The 17,216-nt window shown below is 59.8% G+C and overlaps 1 protein-coding gene across 3 annotated transcripts in view; it reads right to left on the reverse strand.

Moving 5' to 3' along the window:
• Positions 1-915: 915 nt before the first annotated feature.
• The window catches only part of ZBTB16 (zinc finger and BTB domain containing 16), a 105,952-nt gene continuing 89,651 nt past the window's right edge, over positions 916-17,216 (reverse strand). For all 3 annotated transcript variants that reach the window (XM_068916789.1, XM_068916788.1, XM_068916787.1), the window contains exons 5-7: positions 11,861-12,031; positions 6,351-6,518; positions 916-5,223 (exon numbers count right to left, since the gene is read on the reverse strand). In XM_068916789.1, the coding sequence (XP_068772890.1) occupies positions 4,994-5,223; positions 6,351-6,518; positions 11,861-12,031 (569 nt within the window). In that variant the 3' untranslated portion in view covers positions 916-4,993. The remainder of the gene's footprint in view (positions 5,224-6,350; positions 6,519-11,860; positions 12,032-17,216) is intronic.

Genomic DNA, 17,216 nt, shown 5'->3' on the forward strand with positions numbered 1-17,216 from the left:
CAAGCCCGGCTGGCTGCCTCCAGCTCGTCTGCCAAGGGACCACCGCCAGAGACCCCCAAGGACCGGGCGCCCTTGAGCGTGCACCCTCCAAGCAAGGCGGAGGCCGGGCGGCCCGGCACAGGTGGGAAGAGCACGACCCCTCCGGCTTTCACAACCGAAACGCCACAGCTCCACGCGCCCGTTCCTCTCCTCCAGCAAAAAAGAGAGGGCAGCAGCAAATCACCCGGTCAAGCAACACACAGCCCGCGACAAAACGCTGCCTGGGGATGCCAAGGGACCTGAGAGCAGGAGGCTCCTGCCAGCGTAAGGACCCTTGGCTACGCCACGGCACACAGGCACGTCCGCCTAAAGGAGACCAGGAGTAGTGGGAGCTGCTGGCTGTGAAAGACATTCTGGAGACCCACCAGGACGCACCTCGCTTTTCCCTGGAAAAGGATCTTCCAGCCGCCCGGCCTCAGGAAACCGGCAGCTCCGATTTGCCCCAAAGTGCAACCCCCCCCCGCCCCAAAGATGGAGAGACCAGGGGACTCGGACACCTTCGGGCTCGGGGCTGGGGGCGCAGCGCGGGACGCGGGGACACGTCCTGCGGCCGCAGCTCTCCCGGCACCTGCGGGGGGTGGCGCTTCACCCGCCTCTTCTCACCCGCGTCCCCGGCACCCACCTGGCGCGCCTCGGCCTCCGCTCCGACGCCATCTGCGAGAAAGCTGCTATGAAACGTGGTTGCAAAGGTGCAAATCTCGCCGCCTTTCCCCGTCTGTGGCGAGCGGCGGCGGGGCCGGCGCGGGCGCCGCGCTGGGAGGAGGCGCTGGCCGTCCCGCGGTCCCCGGCCGCCGCTGCGCCCCTGCCGCGGGCTGCTCCTCCTCCCGGCGGGGAAACGTCTAAGCAAAGAGCAGAAGAAAGAGGCAGCAGGCCGAGACAACTGAATTAACTTTATTATTTTTTCTAACTGCAGATTCAAGGTATACAACTGAACATTGCTATTTTTCTTATGAGACTTATAAATAAAAATACAAAAAATGTTCACTACAAAAAAATCTACTGTTAGTAGGATGTAAAAAATATTCTCTTTGCTCTAGAAGGCACGAACTTCACTTAGTGACACATGGAGAGAAAAAAACCTGCAGCAGTATACTTTTTTTTCTTTTTTTTCCTCTGTCAGAAACACTGAAGTTTTACAAAGAAATGCATCTGAATCTACACAGAATGAAGGCAGATGTGGAGAGCTGCAACTAGAAGACACCACAACTTGGGATTTTTTTAATTTTTTTTAACTTTTCAGCTAACTGCGTCTGTGGCTAGAGAACAGAGAGGACTCGCAAGCAGTACTGCAAAGAAACAAACAGAACGAGAAAGCAGAAACAGAGAAAGAGTTGTACAAAAAATAGTAACCAATAATCTGGAAAACCAAAAACAAAAAATTGGGCACCTTCTAAAATGAGGCTAACAGGAGGTGCTGAGGTAGACGGAACTATAACATCAATTAATTCAAAACACTATTTTTAATACAGAGCAATCAGACTGGCACTTGGGCTGTCACGACATAAAAGACAAGCAATGAAAGAAAGCCTTATTTGCTTGGTCCAGCAGGGCAGTTGGTCCTCAGTGCTATAATATACATATATATATAGTCAGATATATATATGGATAGGCGTCAAGGAGCTTTACCACGGCTTCTTAGCCTTAAAAGATCATGCATACGTAACACTATGGCAAACAAATACTATGACGCACACCCGGACGCTGGTACTGGCAGCGGGAGAGGCACGGCGCTGCTGCGAGGCCGGCACCGCGGCGCGGCACGGCACCGCAGCACGGCAAGGCATGGCACCGCGGCGCGGCACCGCGGCGCGGCACGGCACAGCGCGGCGCGGCACGGCACAGCGCGGCGCGGCAGAGCACAGACAACACCCGCGCAAACGTTACCGGCTGCTCCGACAACTTCTCGCTCGACCGCCTCCTGCTCTGCAGCTCTAAACACCGCCGAGACTTCCACCTCGCGCTGCTGGGTTTTGCCTTTTTGTTTGGAACTAACAAGAAACAAAACTTGAGCTTTGCACCGCGCCGAGCTCTGAAGCCAAAACACGCCGATATCCACGCTGAAAGGGGGCAGGGGAGCAGGGAGCGGGGAGGGGACGTGGTGACACAGCAACAGAAAGTGCCACGTGAGCTCGGCCGGGCGCTCCGCGGCACCAGGACGCCCCGCGACCGGCAGTACCAGCTCACCGCAGAAGGGTACCGTACACCTGTGAGGGACTGCAGCAACTTTTCGTAGGAAGGAACTGGTTTTTGTGTGTGTGTGTCTGTGTTTTTTTTATTTCACTTTATTTTATTTTTTTAGGCACAAAGATTCAGCAAGCCGTTCTCCAAAGTCGCATCCTGGATTGCACTCAAGCAGCGTCGGTCCTGCTCCTCCCTCGCAACGCGGAGCGGCGACGGCAGCATGGGTCGCATGTGCCCGTGGACGTACGGAGGCAGCGGGGCCGGGCGCGCGGGGCGCGTGACGGTGGGGCCGCCGCACGGCCGCGCAGGCAGGCCGGGGGCAGCAGCCGCCTCGCCGGCGACACGGCTGCGAGCAGCGCGGACACGGCTCGCGGGGGCGAGACGGGGCGACAGCCCGCAGGGCCGCCGCCGCCGCTCGCCCCGGTTCTGCCCTCGCTGTTCTCGCGCTCACGTGTTTCACATTATAAACAACGCTCTACGCTCTACCCACATATTCAAGTTTAACTCTTTCCTTTCCAAAGTACTAAATCGTCACTAGACGGCAACTGACCCCGCTCCACCGCCGCGTGAACTTATCTCCCCCAGTTTAAGGCCTTCAGTTTTTTCCCGACAGTCGAGACGGGGCTGGGACAGCCGTAGAAACCTTCCGCCCCTTCCGTTCGGTTCCCTTTACTCCCATCTACAAAACATCTCCCTAACTTTTTTTTTTTTTCCATTTAATACAAACGCAGCTAAGTTACAAAATAAGATACAACGGCAAGTAAAGCATGAGATGAAAACCGCACTGACGTCACAAAGCAAACACAAATATTGCAAAATGTGCTTCTGTAACTGCAAAGTAAAACAAAACAAAAACATAAGAGGTAGCTTTCAGAATCAACGAGCCAGGCTCTGTCAGGCAGGCCGTTCAACAAAATACCAATTTTGGTAACGATAATGCACGAAAGGAGGCCGACAAAACCATCCACCCTAACGTCCCTGCCACGGCTGCCCCGGCGCGGCCGCACTCGCGCCGAGCGGGCGGCTCGCACGCCGCCCCTCCGGGACGCGGCCCGCACACAGCCCGGGCACTTCAAAAAGCAACACCCCCGCCCCCGCTCCCCCCAAATCAATAAAAGCTCATGAGGTCACAAAAAAACGAGGTAATTTCAAGTAAAATGTGCTAAACACAGAAATAGTCAAAAATTTTAAAAACAAACACGAAGCAAAAAACACGAAGCGAAGCCATCTCTCGCCGTCCGCTCCTTCATAGGTTCCTAGAGTCGAGGGCTGGGCAAAAAATCACGGGCATGTTCCAAAAGCCCCAAAAAGGGGAAAACAAGAAGAAAAGCAACAACAGCCAAGTCTCCCCGGGGAGGGAGCGCGCAGCTCCTTGCAGCCAGCGGGGACGGGTCTCCGCAGGGCCCCGGCCGGGCAGGGCAGCGCCCCGCGGCCCCCAGCCCTCGCAGACTGGGGTCGGGCCGCGGCAGCAGGAGCGACGGCTCCTTCGGGGACGGGGGCGGGCGCCCCCAGGAGGAGACGATCAAAAGCAAACGCATAGAGAGGTCTTTGGTCAGGAGAGAGGGTGGCGGGCTCCGGGCGACGTCTGCCGCCGCCCTCCCGGCTCTTGAACAGACTGGCGTGTGCCCGAGGCACGGAAACAGCCTTTATCGTCGCGGGACAACCACCGAGGCCGGCACGGCCGCCGTCCGAGCGCCCAGCGCAACGCTGCAGGCACCAAGGGCGCCGGCGGCCGGCGGTTCTTCCGCGGCGAGGCAGGGGCAGCGGGCGCCGCGAGCGCCGGCCGCCAGCCCCTTTCGCTCCCTTCCCTTCCCCGCCCCGCTCCGTTTCCAGCCCCGGGGCTGCGCTCGCCCGTCGCGGCACCGCTGCCGGACAGCGGCCGCTTGGCCGTTACTGAAAAGGCTGGAGGAAAGCCTGCACCGCCCGCGACGCGGCAGGCCAGGAGCGCCTGGACGGGGCTCACCTCTCCTGCGCCCAGGCCGGCGGGCGGCACCTCCCCGCGCGGCCCCGGCGCCTGCCGCAAGGTGCTGAGCCAAGACGCTGCTTTCAGCAGGAGGGTTCCCAGCAGGTCCGCCCAAGCCTTCTTGCGGTGATGGAGGGAGGGGAAGGAGGAAGGAAAACATTTTAAAAAAGGGAAAAAATTAAAGCCTCCCCAAATCACCGGTCATTGCAAAATCGGGGGCTGCAACACAAACCGCGTCATCGGGGCGCAATCCTCCGCATACAGTCTTTCACATCGAGAGCCATCTGTGCTGGCTATGACTAGTGACAGTCAAGTTAGGGAAACGCCTCTAACCTGGGGCTTTAAACGATGCAGCTTTTCCCCACCTTGCCGCCCACAGGCCAGGTTGCAAGTGCAGCAGGTAATGGAGGGTGGGTGAGCAAGGAACTGCGGAGAGGGAGCAAGAGCAAAGACTTTGGTGGGGAGAGGACAACTCGCGAGACCCGCAGCCCTGGCAGTGCTGTCAACAGACCCCGTCCAGCGCGCGTGCCCTGCTCGTCCCGACTCCTGGCGGCGGGCGGTCAGGAAACGCAACCGAGCGTTTGGCTATGGCTGGGTCCTGCTGCGTGCGCTCGCTGGCTGCAAGGAGAACACGAGAAACGGCCGCCGGCCGCCCTGCGCCCCCGCCGCGGCGGGCGGACGAGCCGCCAACAGAAACAGAGAATCCTTCTAGTAACAGCAACAAATGAAAAATAAAAACAAAAGGCCATGGATGATGCGTTTTTTTTGCCCAGTCCTCCATGACTCAAACCCACTTCCCCTCCGTGTCCCTTAAACATAGCACAGGTAGAGATAGGTCTTCTCTATCCTCCAGTCGGTGGGGATCTCCTCTGGCTTGTGGCCCTTCATGTGTTTCTGCATGGCGGAGAGGCTGGGGCAGTACTCCAGGCAGATAGTGCACTGGTACGGGGAAGCGCCGTTGTGGGTCCGGAGGTGTTTGATCATGGCCGAGTAATCTCGGGACCGCTGGTGACACAGCTTGCATTCAAAGGGTTTCTCACCTGCAGGCCGCGCGGGGAACAGAAACACAGGGGAAACGGGAGCGTGAGCTGCCAGCGCTGCTCAGCCGTCCCGCGGCGCCGACAGCGAGCACCTCGGGAGAGCTCGGCTCTGCGGCGAGAGCCTCCGACGAGCAGCGCGAGGGCGCGTCCCACGGACAGGCCACCCTTCGCCGGCGAGGGCTGCGCGCCCTTCCGCGCGGGGCTGGCTGAAGCCCTCTCGCCAGGCGGCTGCCGACGCCGGCGGACCGCGGCTCTCGTAGCTCTGGCACCGACTCGGCTGCCCGAGAGCGGGGCGCTCGGGAGGGAGCTGACGACGGCTCCCGGCCGGGACGCCTGCGGTCTCTGGCTGCTCGGCTGGAGAAGCATTTTGATAACATGTGAGGCCCCAGCTGAGATTTCAGGGCCTCGCTTCGGTGCAGTAATTAACTGCCCAGCCTTCCCGATATTGATACTCGCTCTGTGCACAGACACAGCGAATAATGAAGTAATGAACAGCAAAAGTGATCTAAATATTGATCCACTATTTACAATAGTTACATGCTGACGCATTCAATGATTCATTATCCCCAGCAGCAAACCTGGATTCCTTAGGAGCCGCAGCTGCCTTCCCACAGCCCCAGCCTACGCTGCAGGCACCTTTGCATGGGGAAATATTTCCAGCCTAAATGGAAAGACTGCCACGGTGCTGGGTTTGCAGGAGAAGGCTCGCAGCTCTCCCTGTTGCTCCCCAGACTCAAGCTGCTCGAAAGCCAGGGGAGCAGCGGGTTTGGCAGCGCAGGGCATGGCAGGACCTGTTTTGGGAGGAGCCACCGGTGCAGAGGTGGCCGCAGCCTCACGGAGGGACGGTCCAACGCCCAGCCTCTGCCCGGGGGACAACCGGATCCCCACGGAGCAACACCTGGCCCCTACGGCTGCTGGAGCCAGCATGGCGCAGGAGACGTGTGCCCCAACACCAGGGCCACCGGGCGCTTGCTAGGGCACGGGGCCCTGCGCTCTCCATCCTGCAGCGGTCGAGGCGCCCCAGGGAGGGTCCCAGCGCGCCGCAGCACCGGGCCAGCTCTCATTAGCTTACAGGGCCCCTGCAGGGCCGTCCTGGCTGGCCGCGGAGCCGGGCGCGCAGCACATACCTGTGTGAACCCGGTAGTGGGTCTCCAGCTGGTGCTTGAGGCTGAACTTTTTGCCGCAGCCGTTGCATTCGTAAGGTTTCTCTCCAGTGTGGATGCGCTTGTGGCCCTTCAGTGTGCTCTCGTCCCGGAAGCAGCTGCCGCAGAACTCGCACTCGTAGGGGTGGTCGCCTGCAACCACACGAGGACGGTGTTAGAGGCACCGCGCGGAGCCCGGGGCAAACCCAGCGTCACCAGCGTGCCTCCAGAGCCCGCTTGGGAGGTCCTGCGATCTGCCCTGGCGCCAGGGCACGGCTCCTGCCCCTCCGCGGGGACGGACCGGCTGCTGTCGGGACCCCTCGGGCGGCAGCGCAATGCTCCTCTCACCCCACCGCAGCAGATGCCCCAGCTCAGCAGCTCCCGGACGGCTTTCCAGCCTCCCGGCCCCGCTGCCACCCTAGCCCCAACGGGGAGCCCCGCGCTCGCAGACGGCCACCGTCCCCGGCTCGGGGTGAGTCGGGGCATTTAAAATGCTCCGGATCGGGCGGCTGATAAATGAACTTCAGTTCAGCACCACACTCCGAATTATTTGAATGAAAGGTGAGGGCTCCAGCTACTTATTTATTACAGCAGTGAAGGCAAGGACAATAAAGATAGATTGATCGTCCAAGACTTTGTTCATGAATATTTAAATATTACTGATTTGTCTTGTCACTGTAATTACAATTTCTCTGTGCTGCATATCCTACAACCACAGTTTATGGTAAAGAATGGCCAACTGTATTTCACTTGTCCTACTGCAGATGTGCAGAGCTGCCAAGCGTGTAATGTTCCTCGCATTTCATACATTTTCTTCAGCTGTGAAGGCTTAAGTCATCCACAATGACCTACGTTTTTTCATTATCCCCATGTCAAACTGCACTCGTGCCTGGGCATAAATTGTCCTTCTAGTTATATACTCACATGCCTGTGCTTTCACTTCCTCTTTAAAATGATATTTTACTCTCTCTGTTTTCTCTTCAGACCTGGAGACAAAATCCACAGCCCTTTGCCCCCTCCCAAAGACAGACCCCCACCACATAAATCCTCGCTCCGCACCCGAGTTTGCAGCCCTGCCAGCAGCGCTACGTGATTATTCTTGTTAGAGCTTTGCACGTAGCAACGCTGCGATATTTCAGATTATTATTTTGTGATCACTGGGAACTAGCGGCGAGCTTGCAGGGCTGAAATGCATCTGCTCCGGCAAATCCCTCCATCCGCAGAGCTCCCCAGCAGGCTCCCGCTCCCGTTACTGCCCGAATACTCCATTTGGCTCCTCGCTCCTAAAACCGAAGAGACCGATTTCACTGCCAGGCCCCCATGTCAGGGCTCACAGCATTTCCATTTGTTAATTTTTTGAAAGAACATGTGTAAATAGAAGCCAGGTGAATAATTCCTATGTTTAACCTAAGCCACCGAGGGGAGCAGCAATTTTTTTCCTTCTCCTGCTGCTTCTTTGCAGCATCCTAGTACTTTAAATGAAGTGTTAAACTCAGGAGCTAGTTTGACAGGATCTTCGCGAATTTAATTATCAGCCCGATCACATGCTAAATGAGTTTAAACACAGCACCTCCAGAGTCAGACCAACACAAAAATGCAAGCAGGCAGCACCTGGCTGTAATCCTGGCACGGGGACATTAATCGGACCCAAGTCCTTACAGCATGCTCAGCCCTGGCTGCAGAACTGGCAAAAAAAAATCCAATTTGTGGCACGTTGATTAACTTTGCAGGGCCCCTTAATGAGCCTGGCGTTAAGCGCAGGACAAAGGGGAGGAATTAGAGCCCCCCTGGCCGGCCCCCTGCACCTGCCACCCCGCTTTTATACCGCTACCTGGCGCACGCGCGAGCCCGCTGCACAGCCCACCGCAGGGCCATAAAACGCCTTTTCGCCACAGCCGGGAGTTTATTGCCGGATGCGCCGCGGCCCCGTGCGGCGGCGCTGGCGCTGATGTGTGCCGGCTTGGACGCAGCGCTGCGGCGCAGGGGCTTCGCGCCACCCACCCGGCGCCTCGCGAATTCACGGGCGCTGGGAGCCGAGAGCAGACGCGAACCGCCCGCCGCCAAGGCCGAGTCGGCGCGCGAGACAAAGCGTCGGGGGAAAAACACTAATTATTCCCATTCTCCAGACAGGAAATGGAGGTAGAGAGATTAAACCGCCCATACAACTGCGCTAAGAAAATCAAGGGAAGTGTTTGGTTTAAAAATAACCAGTAGCAGAGTCCCGGTCTCACTTTTCACCTACCGCACCAACAATTCCTCCTCTGTCTTACCCGCTTCTACGCCGCTTGCGCTGCTTTCGTGGAATTTTTTGCACTCAGAAAAAAAATCATCATACCTGAGCCGGGAAGCACAACTGCACAATCACGAAGCACTACACGATCCTGATTTTCTTCAGATCAGGACCTAATAAACTATCACAGGTTGTGATGCAATCCATATGGTATAAGCTGCAATCCGGGTCAGTGCATTACTTGCTATAAATATCTATTGCACGTGGTATTAACGTGCCTATAGCCACTGAGCTAGCCTTTGAGTCGGTCCAGCATTCTTCTAATATCTGCTAGCCATGAATGGCACTGAAGATTAATTGCAACTAAAAACCTTACAACACATTTGACTAAAGGTAAAACACCGCCTGTGGAGGCATCCCTTCCGTAACCTAAGGACCAGAAGCTGCATCCCTGAGCGTACCTTTCCTGATTAAAACCTGCAGAAAGGGCCAGGTCAGACTTTTTCCATTTTGGCCTTAGCTAGTCTTTGTGAAGAAAAGGTGAGGGTCGCCTGGAGAAGCATGGTGATCTGACCGGGGCTTGGCTTGAAGAGGGCCCTGCGGAGGCTCAGCAAACACGTGGTGCTCGTGTTCCTCACTCGGACCAAGAGCCCACCCAAACGCGCAGCTCTGGAAATCACAGCTCCAAGCGCCTGGGACAGAGCTCACCTTTTGGAGATACCGCCAACGCATCCCCTGGCAGCCAGCATCCCCCTTTCAAGGCAGTATGCAAACTGCAACCCTATTAAAAGTGGGAAGGAAAAGAGAGATCCAGACTTCATACATATTTGCCAAGCTACCAGAAATAAAACTGCTATCAGAACGAAGCCGCGGAGGGAGTACGAGCCTCCAACTCCTGTTGGAAAAAGACGGGAGAGGAGCGCTCTCTCCACCCACCTGCAAGCCATCCTCTCCTCCCCACCACCAAAAAAAGCAATTTCAGTGCCTATGATTCATAGCAAAGCCGCAAATTACAGGCCAGCGTCCCCGCCACACAGCGCGGCACAATCCAGCTAATCACCGTGCCCGGCAATAGGTCACCGGCCCCCCGGGACTCATCAGGAAGCGTTTCTTTTCTACGGCGCGGCACGTGCGAGCGATGGGTGAGGCTCTGCCCGTCCGTCTTCGCCCCGGCACGGGGAGTCGCAGGTTCGGGAAGCGCCAGCCGCCCTCCCCCAGGACGGAGGGCAGCGCCCGTGCCGAGGGGCCGCGAGCACTCACCGGCGGCAGCCCCGAGGCAGCTCGGGGCACTGGCAGCGACGCCGGCGGGCCGAGGCTTGGGCTGGGAAGAGGCAGGGCAGAGGAGGAGGAGCAGGGAAGGGGCACGGCCACCAGGACGGCTCGGCTCCGCGCCCAGCTGCCTGCGTGACCGGCAGCGGGGTGCCTCGTGCCGCCGTTCGCTCACGCGCGGTAATACTTGACCCGTCTCTGCAAAGCTGTCGAGGTGCTCAGACGAACCGTCTTATGCTAATGTCGAGAGCCCGCTGGGAAAGGCACGTGGCGCCCGGAGGCGCCCGCGGCGCTGTGCTGCGACCAAGCAGCCCCTGCAGCCCTCCGGGCTACGCAGCAAACCGCTGCGGTGTCTATGTGTCCCCGTGCATGGAGAAGCAAGGCAGAAGGCAAAAAGCCAGCAAAAAAGGCAAAAATCAGCAAAAACCTATTACTCCTAAACTCCAGCACGCCTGCGTCCAGACGCAGACCCAAGTAGCACATGCATTGCTGCTCAAAAGAAAAAAGCAAGCTCCACTAACTTTAGGCCAGGATTTAGCAGCAAAAGGCTACTGAAATGCAGAGATCGGGATATTCAGCTCCTTTAGACTCCGGTTTTCGGATGAGACAGCTGTGACCGGTGAAGCCTGGCTTAGGTCCAGCTCCTCTGCCCCTCGCCGCCAGCACCCTGCACGTGTGTTCTCCCTCTCCGTTTTGCACCATTCTCCCAGCTTAATGGGAAAAGCACACAAACAGCCTATCCAAACAGGCTGCTATCTCTCAGATGCTCTGCACAAGTAAAAATTTCCAGGGAAACCATCCTGCTCCTGTGCAAGCATTTTCCATAAGTGATGACCAGTTTTGGGTGCCCGACCGGACAGAAGCAGCGTAGTGATTTTGCAGGGGACAACTAGCTTAGCACTGTCAGAAAGCGTCTGTTGTAGTACTTCAAATCAGGTAGCTAAGCCTACCAGCAAAGCTTTGAAATCTTTACTTTTCAGTTCTGTCTTGAACGTTACGGACGTATACACACCCATTTCTCACATATGACCACTCTTCAGTTGTCAATATTCTAAGAATTGCTTGTTCTTACACTGTAAGCAGTGAAGTTCTATAACTGGCATCAGATCACAGCGCTTATATTAGTAGGAAGCGGTGCTCCTGTCAGGGGACGTCTCGAGGAAGACATCGCTGCTCCGACCGGAGCCGTCAAGCGCGAGGCTGGGCTCGCTATACCGATTCTGCCGAAGGAGGGTACTGCCGTTCCCTTTTCTCAAAGCTCGGGTCACTCCTGGCAGCCAGGATTTGCTCCGCGAAGCGTGGCAGAGCACCTGAGGACACGGCTCAGCAGCCTGGCAGCGTGCTCCAGAGCTGCAACGAGCGCGGCCGTTCTCCAGCAGGCAGTCTGAGGACACCGCCTTACGCGGTCCCGTCGGTGCTTTCACACCCTGACTCTCCTCCAACCCAACAGCACTTTGGTGGAGCATGCGATTCAAACACCATCTAGACGTAGCACGGGCCGCTATAACCCCATCAAGGCTGAGGACCAGCTGATTATGTGCATCTACTGCGTGTAAGCCGATGAAGCGGGCTATGATTGCACATCCCCTAAGAAGGTCACATGTCACATTATACCGGATCAACTTATTACATGGGGCTTTTTTTCCTTTGTTTTGTTTTTTAAACCCAAACAACCTCAGTTGTGGGTTACAGCTGCCTTGATGCTTTTTGCTTTTTTTTTAAGTACGGTTTGACTTGGTTTTTTTTAAGTAAAAATGCAAAGCAAGCCTCTCCAAGTCATCCTTGCAGCTAGAGCCCTGACTGGCCCCAGGTTAGCAGGGATCGCTCCTCGACCGGCTGCGGCAGAGCGCGCCCGGGGCAGGGGACGCGCGCGGGGCGGTGCTCCACCGCCGTGGGCGGCTACAGAGCTCCCCGTGCCGCTGCTTGCAACTCGGGACGCTCCAGCCCGCCCGGCGCACTCGCGCAGCGAGCCGCCAAAGGGCGCGCGCCGCCTTACCTGTGTGCGAGCGCAGGTGCCTCTTGAGGGCCGTGTGGCTGGGGAAGGTGCGGTTGCACTCGCTGCAGATGTAGCTGCGCACTCCGGCGTGCACCTCCATGTGCTGCTGCAGGGCCGTCTGCGTCTGGAAGCGCTTGCCGCACAGCAGGCAGAACACGGCCATGTCCGTACCTGGCAGGAGAGGCAGAGATGCTCCTCAGTCACCCCGTCGGCAGGCGGGCCCCCCCGGCGCGCGCCCCCCGCCCCCGCGGTGCCCGCTTGCCCCTCCGCGAGAACGTGCCTCCCCGCGGGGCGGCGCGCGGAAAGGGCCGGGGAAAAAGCAGAGCGCGCCGCCCGGCCGCGGGGACCGGCCACCCGCCCACGCTGCCTGCTGCTGCCCCGACCCCACGCGCAGAGCTCCCCGCGCTCTTCTCCCTGCCCGAACGCCCGGCCCGGCCCGGCCCGGCGGCGCAGCGCTCCTTCCCCGGGGGCGAGGCAGCACCCGGCGGCGCTTCAAGCCCCTTCCCCCGGCCCGAGCGAGTGGCTTCACGCTCGAACCCCTGCCGGGCCGGGCAGCGCGGCAGCTCTCCAGCCGCTACCAGCCGCTCCGCGAAGGGCACGTTGTCCAGAGCGCCCCAGTACGCAGCCTGCTTGCGCCGGCCAAGCGGCAAACCAAAGGACAAAGACGGCGGGTGCGCATACGCGGGCTTTCAGGTGTCATCGGCGTAGGCGGCAGGGAACGCGTTCCTGACGGGCACCCGAACACGGAGCGCGAGAGGCTGTTTTGCGGGGAAGCGAAAAGCTATTAGCCGCTCTCCCCAAAGCGCCTCGGCGGGCAGTCGAGGGAAGGGGAGGGAAGGGAGTGCTTCTGCACGGCGCTTTCTCCGACAGCCGCGGATAACGGGAGCGTGACGGGCAGACGGTGCCTGCCCCGGCCGAGAGCCGCGTCGGTGCTGCAGGAGCCGCTGCGGGCCTCCGTCTCGCACGCGCGCCAGCGCTCGCGCCACCAACAGGACAGGACGCGACTCCTCGGGCCCCGGCCCCGGCGCTGCCCGCTCCTCGCCGCGGCGCCCGGCGCCGCCCTCCCTTGCCCGCAGCGGCCTTCGACGGCACGAGGCGCAGCGGGGAGCCCGGCGGCGCTCCTGGCAGCCGCCTCCCCTGCGCCCACCGCCCAGGCGCTGCCGCGTCCCCGGCCGTGCCGCCTCCTGCGCCCCCGCGGCCCTGGGAGGCTGCGCCGGAGGGCGGGCGGGCGGGCTGAGCGCGGGCGGGCAGCGGCCCCCTGCCAGCTGCACCCGCGCTACCAGAACATCGGCTGCAACAGCAGAGGAGCAAAGGTAAGGCACGTCAGCGCCGCCGCCGCGCCGTCAACAAGGACATAGGGCCTTTGTGTCGTTAAACCGTTGCTTTTGGTTGATCCGTAGCTGATTGCTCCGAACCGGAGTTGGTGCAAACTGTATTGCGCTGGGAGATCAAGCAAACAAACGCTAGCTTTTTGGAGACGTTAAAACGTGAGGACTATGGAAATACAATTATCTAGAAGATCGTATTAGCAATTCATTAGCGGCAGCAAGACGTTCAAGGTAACCGGCGCATCTGCACTGCCTTAAAAACCACCACCGAAAGGGGGGCGCGTGTCACGGTGCCAACGCCAACGGCCGGGGCGGGCAGGGCAGCGCCCTCCGCCCGGGCCGGGGTGCCACCGCTGCAGCGCGGCGCGTGTCCTCCGAGGAAGAGCAACGGCAACGGGCACCCCAGGGACGTCCTGGCTGCAGAGACGGCAGCTCAGCAAGGGAGGCAGGTCACGCGCGGCTCCTGCTGCTCGAACCGCAAGAGCAACAGGAACGCGTCTCCTAATGCTGTCCGTCGCGCCAAGGCAGGGGGAAAGGAGGGTCCCGAGAAAGGACGTGGGAAGCAAAGGGGGAAACAGACACAAGCGCCAAGGCAGCGCTCGGGCCACGCTTCGCCTCTGCCCGTCCTGCCAGCGCGCGGGAGCGACACCACGGCGTCTCCTCTCGGCTCGCTGCCCCGAGCTCGCCTTGCAAGGCGGGGACGCGTGGGCTGCGCGCGCGGGGAGAGCGCCGGGCCCCAGGTGCCGCGCTCTGCGCCCCACCGGGCAAAGCGAACGGCAGGGCAACGGCAACGCTGGCGGCGGGCGAGGCGGCTGGGGCGGCCAGGCAAGGGGGCCCGCCGCCCCGCACGCAGCTGCGCACAGGGCTCTGCCCAGCGCCCGGGAAACAAAAAAACAAAACCAAAAAAAAAGCAAAACCCCCAAACGGGTCGCGCGAAGCAAATCCCAAGAGGTATGCGGCCCGCCGGCCTGCAACTTTCAACATGACAGCAGGACGGGTCAAAGGTCCCCGGGGCTGAGCCCCGAGCGCCGCGGCCAGCTGCGGAGCGGAGGCCCCGGCCCGCGGGACGCCGGCCCGCCTAAGCCTGCGCTAAGCAGCACCCGCTGGGGCGGCGAACAATGGGCCCTCGCGGGGCCGGCGCGGAGGACAATGCCGCCGGGCCAGTGCGCAGGCCCGTAACAAATCCTCCGTGGCACCGCAGGGCCCTCATTTGTGAAACTAATTGGCCCCCGATGGAAAAATTGCACTAACTTGAGGGGCCGGAGCGCGGCGGATGAGCTGCCTTTTGCAAGCGGCGGCGGCGGCGGGGGAAAGAGGGGCGCAGCCCCGAGGCGGCGGGGCGCGCGGGCACCCGAGGCCGGGGGCGCCGGCTGGGACGCCGCCGCGACGCCCTGGCGGGGAGCCGCTGCCCGAGGGAACGGCGCCCTGGGGGTGCTGCTCGCCGAAACCGGGAGCGGCGGGCCTCGGGGGCTGCGCGGCGCAAGGCCAGCACGCGCAGGGAGGTCAGCTGGGCAAGGCAACAGGTCGCGCGAGCCACCCGCCCTCAAGGAGAAGGCCGCAGGCAAAGCTCTAGGCGCAGGAGACGCGGCGGGGCAGGAGACGGCCCCGGAGGCCCTGCCCGGACCGGCCGGGCGCCTGCGGCTGCCCGGCGAGACGAGCGGGCGTCGAAACGCCGCGGGTGTCCAGCCCCGAGGCAGAGGGGATGCACGGCCCCGGAGCACTAAGGAGGGCGGCAGGACGGGGAGCCGCGGGCTCGCCGCCCGCTGCCGGGCTGCAGGCCTTGGCCCGAGCAAGCCGCCGGCGCCTCCTCCGGCCCCTCGTTCGGGGGCTGCGGGAGCCCCGCAGGGACGGGCTCGCGGTGCTGGCCCAGCTCCTGCGCGCCGCCGGGGCGGGGGCGGACTCGGACGCCTCCGCCCGCGCCGGGGAGCGAGGACGGCACAGAGGGGAGCCCATCACGGGGCGCCGGCGCCTGCACGCGAACCCGGGGCAGGCGAGGCAGCGGCTGGGACAGAGCCAGGGGCGCTGGGGCCGCCACGCGCCCCCCAGCCCGGACGGCTCCCGGCGCAGGCGAGAGCCGGGGCAAGCAGCCCCCCGGCAGACGCTGGGGAGCACGCTGGCCCTCTTGCGAGCCCGCGTGGGCGTGCCACTCCCTGGCACCCCTCCAGCAAAGAACAAGCTTTCTGCAAGCAAAGCCGCCCAAGGTGACACGGGGACTCGACCCAGCCGCCGGCAACACGCCTCAGGCCACCGCGCCACCCCACCGCACGGAGCCGGGCCACGCACAGCGCTGCGGCCAGGCGGTGCCGGGAGAGCCCCCACGGCCGCCGGGCACCGCCGGGCTGCGGGAAACGCCCGGGCCAAGGTGCCAAGATGGACAAAGCAAGGCTGGGGGGGAGGAGGAGCGGCGCAAAGGGAAGACGCGACGCCAGACGCGCTCATCCTAACAACGCCGCGAGCCTCGCGCTCACCCACCGCCGGCAGAGGCGGCGCCGAATTCCCCACCTCGCAAAAGGGGGCGAAAAGGCCGACGCCGGGGCGGGACGCACCCGCAGGGCGGCCGGCGGGCGCCCCGGCGCCTCCCCGCGCATGCCACATGCCACGCGGCCCTTCAAGCCCTTGCAGAGCCGCCGGCGTGCGTGCGTGCGTGCTCAGCCCTTGAAAGAAAAATCGCCCTCGATAAATAAACACCGCCGCCACCACATACACACAAAAAGAGAAAGACGGATTTATTCATTTCCCTGACGTTTTAATGGTTTCTCTCCTTTTTCTGGAAGATGATTACAAATTAAGCAGCATTTAAACGCTTTTTACTGTCAACAATTAAAAGGAGCGAATATGGAACAGAAAGTATAGTGACCATTCATTTCCACGGTAACGCTGCTATCAGAGAACACCAAGGGGCCTTTCCTGTACTGTACGCTGCACAATGGCAAAAAGTGTACCATTAATTTTGCAGGACATTCAAAAGCAAATTAAAATATAAAAAGCTCTAGGCACAAAGATAGATACCAAGAGAGAGGGCAGAATAGGTCAAGCTTGTGGAATTAAAGTCTTAGCAACAGCGGAGGTTTAAGCACAGCCCTATTACACTACATTCAATAGCCACCTTCTCGCATTTTTTTCCTTTTAAGACACTATCTGCTGTTTTCTTAAAGCCAGCAGTAGTAAACAATTAATACAGCGTGCACCAGCGCTGAGGGTTTCAACGACAGAAGCAATAGTCTGCCACCGAGATGAGATTCTGGATGCAACGTTAACCGTTTGGAAGAGAGCACCGTCTGAGCTGAGCAAGGCGGGTTTAAAGGACCGAGCGTTACAGGACGGGTACTTACTCAAGGGAGCAAAAACCCCAAGCGGAGCAGGCCATAGAGTGCATATGCACGTCTCGGGTTTGTCGGAGCATTTCTTCTTGCTCTCAAAACAAGGATTTTTAGTCATCTATGACCAGGGATTTAAAAGACCAACGAGGTGCATTTCACATCTACTCGAGGACTTTTCTTCCCTTTTCAAACTTCTGGTGAGGAGAGATTAAAATCAGCACAATATTGCACACAGCACTTTGTTCACCCTCTAACTCCACAGCAGAAGGAACTAAAAGAAAACGTGCTTGGAGGTCGGCATCTGGCAACGATGCGGGGTGGGCTTTGGTGCCATTCTTTAAGGGGAGCCCTGTACGTTTCTGTACCGTAAAGTTTAACATGCAGGAGGTATGCCACAGAAATAAAAGAGACACGTCCCCTTTAAAAGGAAATATAATTTACAGTGTGCAGCCAGGCGGTCCATAGTTTCAATCTCGTTTACTATAGAGAAAACTCTGCTAGCTGTTCTCTATCCCACAAATCCGATTTAATCAGACAAGCCAGCCAGCGTGGCTTGAAGTAAAAACGGATAATTAGTAAACAGAGAGCTACTTCAGTGCTTCATTGGCATTCGAGCCGGGCTAGTGTGTCGCATTTAAAATGCAGTCTGATGAAGTTTACAAAATCAAACCATTTGTTACTCCTATTGAAGAGGCTTCAGGCCACTTG

This window comes from Struthio camelus, chromosome 22 (genome assembly GCF_040807025.1).
Source record: "Struthio camelus isolate bStrCam1 chromosome 22, bStrCam1.hap1, whole genome shotgun sequence".
Taxonomy (NCBI): domain Eukaryota; kingdom Metazoa; phylum Chordata; class Aves; order Struthioniformes; family Struthionidae; genus Struthio; species Struthio camelus.